The sequence below is a fragment of the Bos mutus genome, chromosome 12 (assembly GCF_027580195.1).
Source record: "Bos mutus isolate GX-2022 chromosome 12, NWIPB_WYAK_1.1, whole genome shotgun sequence".
NCBI classification, from domain to species: domain Eukaryota; kingdom Metazoa; phylum Chordata; class Mammalia; order Artiodactyla; family Bovidae; genus Bos; species Bos mutus.
The window spans coordinates 52,116,146-52,128,554 of NC_091628.1; the positions used below are offsets into that span (position 1 = coordinate 52,116,146).

A 12,409-nucleotide genomic window follows, 5' to 3' on the forward strand; every position below is an offset into this window, starting at 1 on the left:
GTGCATATATTCCTTCAGTGTTGAGTCAACAATGAGGCAATGATCTTCTTTATCCATCTGTTGATTAGCACCCAGGGTGTTTCCATATCTTGACAATTATAAATAATGCTTCTGCAAATACTGGGGTGCATGTATCTTTTAGAATAAGTGTTTTTGTTTTCTTTGGATTATACCCAGTGGATTTGCATCTAAAGCTGTCAGTCTAGACAACTGCTAGCTTGAGTATGCAATTGTCATCACTATCACCTTATTTTAAACCCTCCAGGACATCAATAGACAGATGTAGGAACAATACTTATAATTATACTTATTTCTTATCTGCATATATTTTGATTGTTCACATCTTTTGGCTAGGTTGAAGCTATTATTTATATATTGTCTCCTCAATAACCAATACATTTGCTTTTTAACTTTTTAAAAAAATAAATAGCTTTAAAATAAGTAATTTCCAGAATATATGAACTGTAAGTTATGCTTAACCACTTACTGCCTGTCATAAAAGTCTATACTGTCAAAATATCTGTAGTTCTATTCAGAGAAAAATGCAAATGTACAATTACTGAGGTTCAAATTGAGTGAAGAAAGTCAGGAACACTGTCCCTGTCATTCCACTGCAAACACGACACAATCTTATACTGTTTGCGAAAGATTCATACAACTAGATTTCTTTCTACATCTGAAAAACGTATACATAAATAAATATAGATATGAATAAGCACAAACAGGATACATAATCTTAATAAATGTGTCAAAAGAAAAAGAGCATAAGACACAGAATTGAAACTAAAATTTGTTTACCTAAATGTCAGTATACTAAATGAATTATAAAACTAGAACAAAATTTTCAACCTTAGGATAAAATAGAAATATGCCTTTCACTAGAATATAACATTAATCCATGATAAAAATGCAGAAAGGAAGATGCATGAAAATCTGTAATGATGTATTATCAACTTGTTAGTCAACAATGCCATCTTCAGTTATGGAAATGCTAAATATTTATTCAAATTATATTATAGTATTCTGGAAGCTAAGTTACCCAACTGAACTCATTTTTTCCTTAAAATCTTCTTTTTATTCTGTGTATTGGTATCAGGTAAGCATATAATCTTCCCTGGTGGCTCAGAGGAAAAAGCATCTGCCTGCAATGCAGGAGACCTGGGTTCGATCCCTGGGTTGGGAAGATCCCCTGGAGAAGGAAATGGCAACCCACTCCAGTATTCTTGCCTAGAGAATCCCATGGACAGAGGAGCCTGGCGGGCTACAGTCCACGGAGTCGGACACGACTGAGCGACTTCACTTTCACTTTCAAGCATATAATCTTCCAAAACAAAGGAAAACTGGACGTCATTCTAGATTAGCTCCTCCAACTATCTTTAGCACGTCCTGTACAATTTCACTGCCTACATGTTTCTAAACGTGTTCCTTCTATTTTCCCATTGTAATTTACCTTAGTTTAAGCCCTACTCAGCTTTTCTCTGGAATTTCTGCTTCTAACACTGTCCCTTTCTCCAGAACCCTTCTCATAATATTTTCAGTTATCTTTCACAAATGTAAGACTGATCACATCATTCTTTTTATTTAAAATTCTGCAGAACTATATAATCCTTCATCTGTTTCTTACACTTTACTCATTTTACACAGTATTAAGTCTAAACTACTGAGAATGGCTTACAAGACCTTCATGATGTGGCCCCACCCTCTCTAGTGTAAGACAGTGCAATTAGGACACTAACGCTCTAAGCTACCAATGCATGAAGTTCTTATGTGAATCATGTTTTTCAACATAATCAAATGAGCTTATTCTTTCAAAGTGCTTAAAATGGTGCCTGTTATGTAGTAAAGGACTGCCATGCGCTAGCTATTACTATTTCATACGTTCTCCTCTTTCCTCAGACCACCAACGCACTCTCCCCATGCTAACTCTGAGCTGATGATGGCTTCTATTCCACTGAGAAAACAAGACAAGACAAAAAACAAATGGAGAAGATTCTCAGGCTGCTAACACTACGTACTCTTTTCTCTCCTCTTCTGATGGATGAACTATTTCTGCTCCTACTTGGCCAACATTTCCACTTCGTGCTAAATCCCATTCCCTCTTCCACAGAAGAATACTGTTCCAGCAATTCTCCCCTCTCTCCTGCATCAGCAATATTTCTCTTTATTGGGTCATTCTCATTAAAAAAAAACAACCTTAATGTTACCTTTTCCCTGCTTAAAAACCAAACCAAACAAAAACCTCTCCAGATCTCACGTCCTCTGTCTTGGTTTCATTTTTTTCCTTCCCTTTATAGTAAAACATGACAGACTTATCTATAATAACTATCTTCAATTTCTCATTCCCCTCTTTATCTTGAAGCTCCTCCATCAAGCTCCGGCAGCTCACGCTACTGGAGTTGCTCTTATCATCAGTGACCTCCACGGTGCTAAATCCACAGTGCTCAGTCCTCACTGACTGACACATCAGCCACATCTGATACAGATTATCACTGTTCCCTTGAAATACTTTTCTTCACTTGGCTTGGTTTTCCTATCTCTGTGGCCACTTCTTAGTCTCTCTCGCTGATTTCTCCTCTTTCCCATGTCAGAACACTGAAATGCTCCCAGGGTTCAGTCTTTAGGCATCCTTTCTTTTCTCCCTACACCCACTTTCTTGCTGCTTTAATCCATCCGTAGGGCTTTAAGTGTATATAACAATTCTCAAATTATTCTGCTATAAGCCAAACAAACTCCTAACTTATGTGTCCCAGACAGTTCCCCTGAACCCCAGGCTCATGTGTCAATCTCTACTAGGTATCTCCACTGGATTTAATAGGAATCTCAAACTTAACATATTTAATCAATCATTTGAGAATACGGTGACAATTATTCCCATCCCGATCCACGCCCCTTTGCAGCAAGCAACTCTAATCAAGGAGTGGAGTCTATTTCTCCATTCTTGAATATAAGTGCATTGCTTTGACCACCAGAGGATGGCAGATGTGATGCTGTGTCAGTGTAAGTCTCAGAATCCTGCAATGTCCAGGCAGACAAACCCAGGTTAACCCACTGACTGACAAAAAAAAACACTTGGCCTAATCATCCTTTTCACGCCAGCCAATGGCCAGCTAACCCCCGAAGCAAAAATACCTGGGTGACCTAAGAATGCATGAAGAATCCCAGGCAGGGTCCCTACACCTATCCAGCTGAGCCCAGCCTTCTCTGCCAACCCACAGAACTGTGAGCTAAACAGTGCTCATTTTAAGTCAGGAAGTTTTGGGGTGGTTTGCTATGCAACAGTAGCTCTAACCTCTCTAACTTTTCCTGGCAGAGTAGGCAGCTTTTCTCCTGTGTTTCCAATGCATCCTGTGAATATTTGTTCCTGCAGACTTAAAAAATAATGTCATTTAAAAAAAAACATGGCTGCCTTTGACAGTATTCCAGAAGATTAGTGATGATATTTTCTCTACCTTATTGCTCCCTATAGCCTAGCATAGAGTAGATACTTAACAAACAAAGGTAAATAGATGATGGAAGAATAAATGACCCATCTGAAGAAAAATGGGAATGAAGTGTAGAATAAACTTAGTAGCCAAGACAGAGATGGAAGCAAGGGGAGAGACAGAAGGTCAGATCTTGTCAGGAGAAAGCAAACAGATGCACTAAGGCACACCGTCCTATAAACAGCAGCAGCATTCTTTGGGGATTAAGCTTCTAGAATGAACTTCATCAGGGCCGAAGAAGAGGAAGAGGAACACGGGTCCAGACTTTCCTACCACCGAGAAGATGGTGACATGGAATGAAAATAAATTCTGGCCCAGGACTGAAATGACAAGGATGTGTAGGGAGGCTAGAGACATTAGAGTACAACTGAAATATACTGAAATATATATATATATATATTGGCCCCTGTGACAGATGCTATGGGCTCAAGCATGAAAAATTTTATTGAGCTTATTTGATTTTATAAAATCTGTTGATATCATCCTTTAATTTTTCTTGATAAAAATTATAAAGAGGAAAAGGATCTTAGAAATCAGCTTAGTGTCACAAAACTAACTGCAGGGAAGAGACAGATTAAAACCCAGGTCTCCTTCCTAAGTCAAGTGTTCCATCCATGCCACAGCTCACAGCGAACAAGGAAACAAGTGGATAGATTCTAGGCTGGGACTGCAGTCCAGGATAAAGATGAAGTCTAAGACTCAGAAATAAACCTGCCTTTAATACTAATATCTGGTTACAGTGTTACCATATGAAGAATTAATCTCAAAGCAAATAATGAAGTTAAGCTATGAAAATGTGTGGAGCAGTAGCTAAAAAACCTCCTTTGTACCTTTCCAAATCTCATCCTGACACTCACTCCACAGAGAACAGAATGCCCTGTCTGAGATGGTGATTTTTCCCCACTCTGCTTTGGTCTGTGAGAGATACTGAATGTTGGCATCAAAAGGCAATATATCAGCAGATAATAATCATCAGGCACTGCATTTTATGGATGAGTTAAAAAGGGCTCTAGAAATGTGAAGTAACCTAACTAAAGCTAGTGAGTGGCTGGAGAGGAAATCTGAGCTTAAAGTCTTTCCATCACTACATCATTGGAGGCTAGGTAAGTAAATAACAGTGCTTTAGTAAATGGTAGTATATTCAAACACTAATCAGTATGCATGCAGATACTCAGGCGGACTCTTGTCACATTTAGCAAAATTTCTGTCTCACTTAACAATGTGACAAATGAGTATAAAAGAAGAAGTCTTGTTGCAAAGTAACACAGAACTCTCATAGCTGGGCTTTAAAGTATGATAACCATATTATATGTTATATGTTTAAAATCTCTGACAAATGGTGAACTGTCTTAATGCTCTACTTGACATTTTTTTCTACAAAAAAGCAAATTATTTAGCTTCTTGGACAGCAGCTAGAAAATACGTATGTTAAACATAGTCTTGTGAAAAACAGTTTTTCGATTGGATTATCTTATGTAAAATGCCATCAGTATAAACTTAGAATTATTAGACATCACGACATTAATCTGGATTTAATTACTAAGGAAATATTCCTTCTCTATTTTGAAGATGCATTATGAATAAATTCTGGAATATTGATCATAAGATAACAAGAAACACAGCATCTCAAACTCATGGTTCACACTGCAGAAGTGATCATCTTAGGCATTCACAATAAATACTCTCTGAATGCTTGTAATGTGTGAGATATTGTCAGAGGCAATGGGATAAATAAAATGATGTTTTCAAAAGAAATGAGGGAAGATGGACTGCAGCCCACCAGGCTCCTCCATCCATGGGATTTTCCAGGCAAGAATACTGGAGTGGGGTGCCATTGCCTTCTCCATAATGAAAATTAAGAATGCAATATTCTTAGAAGAAAATGGGCAATTCCTTTTCTTTTCAATTCAATTTCTTTTCAAGAAAAGGGGACAATTTCCCACCTCAGTCCATTAGAAACTTATTGCCAAATTACCCACCGATTCTAAAGTTTACTTAAATAATTTTGAAATAAAAAAGTAAATGGTAGAATAGCAAAGGAAAAGTTTATATACACACCTCTCTCATGCCTTTGCATACATATAAATATGGTGAGACAAGGAAAATTTGTGGCTTTTATTCCTATAATTATTCTATTTCATTAGAATAACATGAAATAATTTGTATGTAGATATGTATGTGCATGCGCAAAATAATTTTGCTAATTTAAAAAATAACCAAATTAATTTCATGTGCAGATTATTTTCAATTCCAAAGATTAATTTAAAAAACCCTATGCTTAGGGGGAAGAAAACATAAAGAAAGACTAACAATAATGCTCATAAAGCTGACATGTGAGGAGGTTTATGTATGTCCTCCTAGAGCCCATCTACTTAACTGGGAACTCATCTACTTAACTGGGTATTTGAAAAATCTTTTCCTTTCAAATCATGCTACAGTCTTAAACTATGAAGGGGAAAATAACCAATACAAACAAAGCTAATATCCTAGATGTTAGAACTAAATGGAAACAGAAATTTAAATATTATATACTAAAGAACAGATTTTTTCCATTATCTATTAATAGGCAAAGCTAGATATATAAAAACATGGCCTTTGTAGTCAGGAGAACTGGCCTCATCTTCTGACTCTACCATTTACTATGTGTGTTTCTAGGGCATATCACTTATCCTTTTTAAGCCTCCATTTCTTTACCTGTAAGATAAAGATATCATCTCAAATGAGAATATACTACAATGCTCAAGGACAGTATTTAGTACATAGGGGTGACTTATCAGCATAAGCAAAAATCAGTAAATATGGTCTTCTATACATAAATTTTATTTTAGAAACACAAAAGGATAAAACAAAAATGATTCTTATTTTACTAATAATTAGTAAAGGGAAGTTCAGTATGAATAAGCCATTTTCTGAAGCAATATGAAAAACTGGTGGGATGGATAGCAGTGGAATTCAGGAAAGAGTATCTTATGGAATGTTAATTCTGCCACATTCAACTTTCCCAATATGATGAGATTACTACAATTTTAATGTATTTATAAAACATTAAATATTTTTAGATTCCACGTTTGTTTATAGTTGTGCTAAAGATGAAAACTTCTGGTTTCTAGAATCTGGTAATCAAGCTTTAGTGATATTCTGCTGAGAACAAGAAGTTTATATCACTGCAGCACACACAAGAAATGATTCAGAAAACAGGTAATTCTGAGACATTTCTATGCCATGATTTCAAATGTGCTCCAATATGGTGGTAAAGGAAGGGGTGGTACTAATAACACTCAGACAGAATGTGGACAAAATTACACTGACACAATGTCAGTTAGGAACCTACTGTCCTTTAAAAAAGACAAATCTGATTTTCTTTACATTTTGTTTCACAATATTTTATTAAATAATTGGTAAAATAAAAACAGTAATTATACTTTTTTTAGACAAGTTTTTGAAAAGAGTTGCAATGACTCTTGAGGAGGAACAAATAGGTCCTTATTCCTTAGTTCTCTTGTCTGCTGCCACTATGACATTATCAGGGTAACTTCTCTTTTAAAATTTTATATTTAATATGAATTTTCTGCCTGGTTATACGTTTTTTCCTTTTTATTTCCTTGTCCTTACCTTTAACACTTCCTACAACCTGGGTACATCTGAATGTAAAATGTCTGTTGCTCCATTAAATGGGTAAACTATTTATGGTCTTCATCGTAATATTTATCAAGGAAGAAAAACACTATTTCACACACATGACACTATTATGTTTCCTTGAAATTCTTCTTTTAAAAGACATTAAAGTGAATATTATATATGAATGGAGATAATTAGCTAGAAATTGATACTATTTATATTTACAAACTAATTAATTGAACTTGACTAATGCTTAGCACAAACCTAGAAAAGCTCATACTCTAGTATATTCTTTTCCTAAGATAGATAATAATATCACAACGAATAATATCATTTGCTAATGATATACTACCTGGCTCCTAACAAAAACTAAACCAGCTAGTATTCTCTTAAGCAATCCCAATACTAGTTATGAAGGTATTTTTGTAGAAAAATAGTTTAGATCTAAGTGTGAATGTACTTCCTTAAAGTAAAGCAAGGAGGTCATACACTTGAATTCAGACAGATGACTGTACAAGCTGAGATAAACTCCCTCAATTCTGTGACTGTTTTTATATACTATACAGTTAATATGTGAGCTGCCGGCCAAGAAGAGCATACTGGTGTCATATTAGGAGTTTTGAGACATTTATGGGGAAGCCTCAGCAGCTTATTAAGAAAAAAGAAGACTTGGCTAGTATAAGTGCAGTTTGTTTTGGTCTATTTTCCAGATCAGTATGAATTACTATTGATATCATGGATGAAGGGCCTTTTGCCTAGAAGGCTGAACTGAATCAAATGACCAGTTTAATATATTAAGAACAACAACAACAATAAGCAAGAAAAGAGACAATTTGAGATAATCTGGAAACCTAAGTTGTTAGTCATTTCAGAGACACCAAATTCACTTAAAAGAAACAAACAAACCTGCCCAGTACAGCCTCTCCTCCACTCTTGGGGCATTGCCAAGTAACAAAACTCCAATGTAAATCAACAAAAGTTATCCCTAGAACTGCTGCTTACCACAGTCATGCATTTTATAAAAAATATTAAGTCAAATGTTTTCTTTATATATTTTATAGTATTATTTGCTTATTTTGGAATTAGGACAAAAAATAATAGTAATGTTTTAATAACTACACTTAATGAAAAATGTGATTACAAATAAATGTCTTAGCTGAGGTATGTCTTAGGTCAGAACACCTTAAGTGCTTCAAAAACATGGGAAAGGATAACATCCTTTTTAAATAAAACCAGCTAAGTGAGTTGATAAATAATTAGCAACTGATAAACAACTCAGAACAAAGCTTCAGAAATGGTTTGATGAGGCAGGTAAGGCTGACAAGACTTACTCTGAAGCTGAGGCTGCTGGAAGGAAAGGGGCTGTCCGAACACAAATGGGCTGTGGACTAGGGAAGAGGGAGGTTTTGCAGCTTGATCAAAGATGGAAGGAGCTGGGAGATTGGGTCGTGACTGAATGGAATTCAATATGGCACTCAGTTGGTCACCTGCAGTGGGCAAAACAGTGAAGACTACAACTTGTTATTAATTAACATCCAAAATGGCAAAGTAAATGGTGCTTTACGACATTCAGATAGTCAAACACTAGATAAAACAATGCCAATTCAGAACTCCTGAGGAAGTTGGTGATCATTATCCTCAAATTAGGGACTGAATGCTGTGTGTCGTTTTAATAATAGAAGCACTCCAACAAATTTTACATCATAGCCCACCTATAAAAACAAATCCATTTAAATTTATTTACATCTAGCAGTAGCAGGAGAATATACAGAGTCTATGAAGTAACTATGATAAGCTGATTTGTATCATATAAATATAAATGAAAACCTAAGTTAATGTCATCTTCTATGAAGTATCTGACAATGATTATCATCACTTTGCCTCATATGTAGTATACTTCATGCAGAAAATATGCAAATAATATGAATAATTTAATGTAGGATTGAAGGGAGGCAAAGTATGTTATTAACTTAGTAATATTTAGAGTTATAAATTACTAAATTTATATTTTCTTTTTTAAAGTTGCTATTGCCAAAGAAATTATACATTTTTAAAAGCATGAACTCTTTTGCTCAGATAGACAATATAAAAATCTGTCAGACCTATAAGATAAAAAGGAATATAACCCACCTTATTTAAACAGTATCTCAAACATGAATTCTGAAATTTTCTTCAAATTAAGTACAAAGGACATTAGTACAAAAATAAAAAAATATGAAACGATATAATTGGATGGATGATAGCTCCTTATTTATGAGACTATATACATTCAAAGGTTTAATTGACATCAAAGAAGAGCGGAGAACAAAAAACATAACCAGACTAGCTGAGGCAGAAACTGGAAAACAGCACTTTCCTAGCCATATTCTCTCGATACAATGAAGTTTCATAAGTAAAATTGTAAATGAAACACCAAAGAACTGTGAACAAAAGTTACATGTCTTTACTTTAAAAAAAAAAATTAACACTGCAGATTACAGGAAAGATTTTAGAGATGATGAAGAATTTTATAAAATTGTTTTAAGGGAAAAGAATTTTTGCAAAAAACAGTTACTTGACCTTGGGTAGTTCAAGAGTTAAAGAAAATGAGAACTACTACTAAAGGCAAGATAAAAACAGAGGTTATATATATACAATCAGATCAAAATTTCTTAAGATTTCTTTGCTCCATCTAAGTACCTTTAAAGTCTATTAACAAGTCCATGCTATTTCTGAACAATATTAGCAAAATCGCTTTTAAAAATATACTATTTTTATTTAATAACAAATGTTCTCAAGGAAAAAAAAAAAAAGACCAAATGTTCTCAGAAATGTCTGTGTCTCTTAAAAGTTGATTTTTATTCTTAAGATGTTTTATCAAACTATGTTTAAAAGACTGATTTAATGTGACAGCCACCAGTACAATAGACTTAGAGCATACAATTTGAATTAAACATGGCTTTAAACAGATTTCTATACAGGTATATGTGGTAAGTAAACACTGAGATTTTAATTTAAGGATTGGCAGTGGTAGAAGGAAAGGGACAAGAAGCAAACACCACAAAGCACTTACCCTACTTAAGCATGAAGATCTAGTTTAAGTTAGCTGAAGTCTGAGCTACCAGAAATGAGTGAGCAGACAGTACCTAAGCCTGTAGGTTAGAGCAACCCAATACAGGAGGAAGAGCCAAAAAGAAATCTTGCAGCTAAGGCTTCCTTCATAAAAATACATTGTGGAAAGCAATAAAGGTATCAAATAGAAAATGATTTTATTTTAAATTGAGTATTTCCTCCACAATGATGTATTTTGTATTTCGTTGACTATTTCACTATCTCATTTTCTCTTCAAGTCAGGTATTAAGACAACTCTCTTTGTTTCTGGATATCAAATCCTATGAATTAGTTTAAATAACATTTTAAAGTTAGAGTATTTCCATGGAGACTATCTTCTCCTTCCCATTGTCCAGTTGAATGCCACCTGCTGACAGTATCACTGATTTGAAGCTATGAGTTAGGATCAGGTTCATAAGAAACATGTGTTCAAATTTACATACAAATGGAATTACGGATGAAATTCAAGCATAAATTATTCCAAAGTAATTATTATTTGGACTGTCCATGATTCTGGTCTCTTCCGTTAAAGCTACCAAAACAAACTGTATACTTTTAATATTTATATGGCTTAGGGGTTTTGTTTTACTTTTTACATTTTTTTGGTTTCATTATATAATCAAACCCAAAGATATCATTTCATGTAATTCAAAATTAAGATAACTGATTACATTCAAAATCACACATATTTAATAAAGCTAATATGCAATATTACTTTAAAATATTACTCAAAATACTTTGATTTTAAACAGATCATTATGGAAAGCTTTTTTTTTGCTCATTAACATTTAATAGCAAGTGGATGATTTTAAAAAGTTCTACTAGATATAGTAACATAGAATCTTAATGATGTGAATTCAAAATGAGTGTTTATAAAATGGGAACAAGTAAATAAGAACTATAAACTTAAGCTAAAATGGATAAAAACAAAACTTGTTAAAATAATACTTTCATATTGAATATATATGTATACCTATGGCTGATTCATGTGGACGTTTGACAGAAAACAGCAAAATTCTGTAAAACAATTATCCTTCAATAAAAAATAAATTAATTAAAAAAAAGAATACCTTCATAAGCATTTTGTTAGTTTTCTAGTAACAAACTTTAAAAAGTTCTGTGGGTGAACAGTAATAATAATGGGTAAGAGAAGGTAATAAAAATACTACAGTTGTTAGGTAAGTAAGAAACTCACTTTTAAACACCTACCTTTATTATTTCCAAGTCCATAATCAAATCCTTGGGCACTGCAACTTGCCCCTTTATTAAAAGCTTGTACTGAGAAAGGGCTTGGAGGAGGAGTTTGAGAATTTTGATCCAGAAGAACTTGTTCTACAATAAAAGGAACATCTATAAAATTAGCTTCTTATATGCTATTCTCTATAGAATAAAGAGAGAAAATGGCAAGAAAGATTTTTATGATGAGTAAATTTCAAAATAACCTCACATTTAGATTTGATAATAAGTCTACCAGTTAGGTCACTGACACCGACAAAGTACACGACAAAGCTTTGTTTTCATCTATCAAATTCACTATTATATTTAGAAATGGAATATGCTGTTATAGAGTCAATTTGCTTTTATTGTGGCAGGATATATCACTGAATGTATATTAATATTTCTGGACCAGGAACTTATATTTGTAACAAACTTATAAAAGGACATTTTATAAAATAAAAACGGATGTCCCATAAATCAGAAATTAAAATATCTTCTATACCAGTATTCAAATAGAAAAGCATCTTCAAAATATCTAAGTCTATGGTATCAAAAGAAATTTTCACTTATAAAATATTTTAAGTTCTCAATGTGAAAATTATGGAAAATTTAACTTTGTACTTATTTTTACTCATTATATAAAAGATATGTTCCCTAAATGGAAGGATGATAAACTTGGTTTTATAAGCACTTTTATTAACAATGTAACTAATAAAAGGCAAAATAAAATCTATCAAGTGAATGGTGAAAAAGAGAAAATAGTATTTATTCCATTAAAACAACATTATGAATAGCTGATGGTTTAAAATATACTTTAAAATTTATATCCCTTTAAACTGAAAATGGAATTAGAAGAAAGTAGCAATGTTTTCTTCCTACCCATAAGTCAGAATTCTGTTGTACTGGTGGTAGTGTATGCTAACTCTTTACCAGCATGTCTAGGCTTTTTTTCCCCCAGGAAACTAATCCTAGCACTTCTCTTAGGCAAAACTCTTCAGTAT

The 12,409-nt window shown here is 33.7% G+C and overlaps 1 protein-coding gene across 11 annotated transcripts in view; it reads right to left on the bottom strand.

The window, feature by feature from the left end:
• The window catches only part of MYCBP2 (MYC binding protein 2), a 270,299-nt gene that overhangs the window by 51,389 nt on the left and 206,501 nt on the right, over positions 1–12,409 (bottom strand). For 7 of the 11 annotated variants that reach the window (XR_011466330.1, XM_070380616.1, XM_070380611.1 and 4 more), the window contains 2 exons: positions 11,400–11,522; positions 8,432–8,611 (listed from right to left, as the gene is read on the bottom strand). Coding sequence is in view for 10 of the 11 variants with exons in the window: in XM_070380616.1 (XP_070236717.1) it covers positions 8,432–8,611; positions 11,400–11,522 (303 nt within the window). In the remaining variant the exon portion in view is untranslated. The remainder of the gene's footprint in view (positions 1–8,431; positions 8,612–11,399; positions 11,523–12,409) is intronic. The other 4 variants (XM_070380615.1, XM_070380614.1, XM_070380613.1 and 1 more) reach the window with 2 other exon arrangements.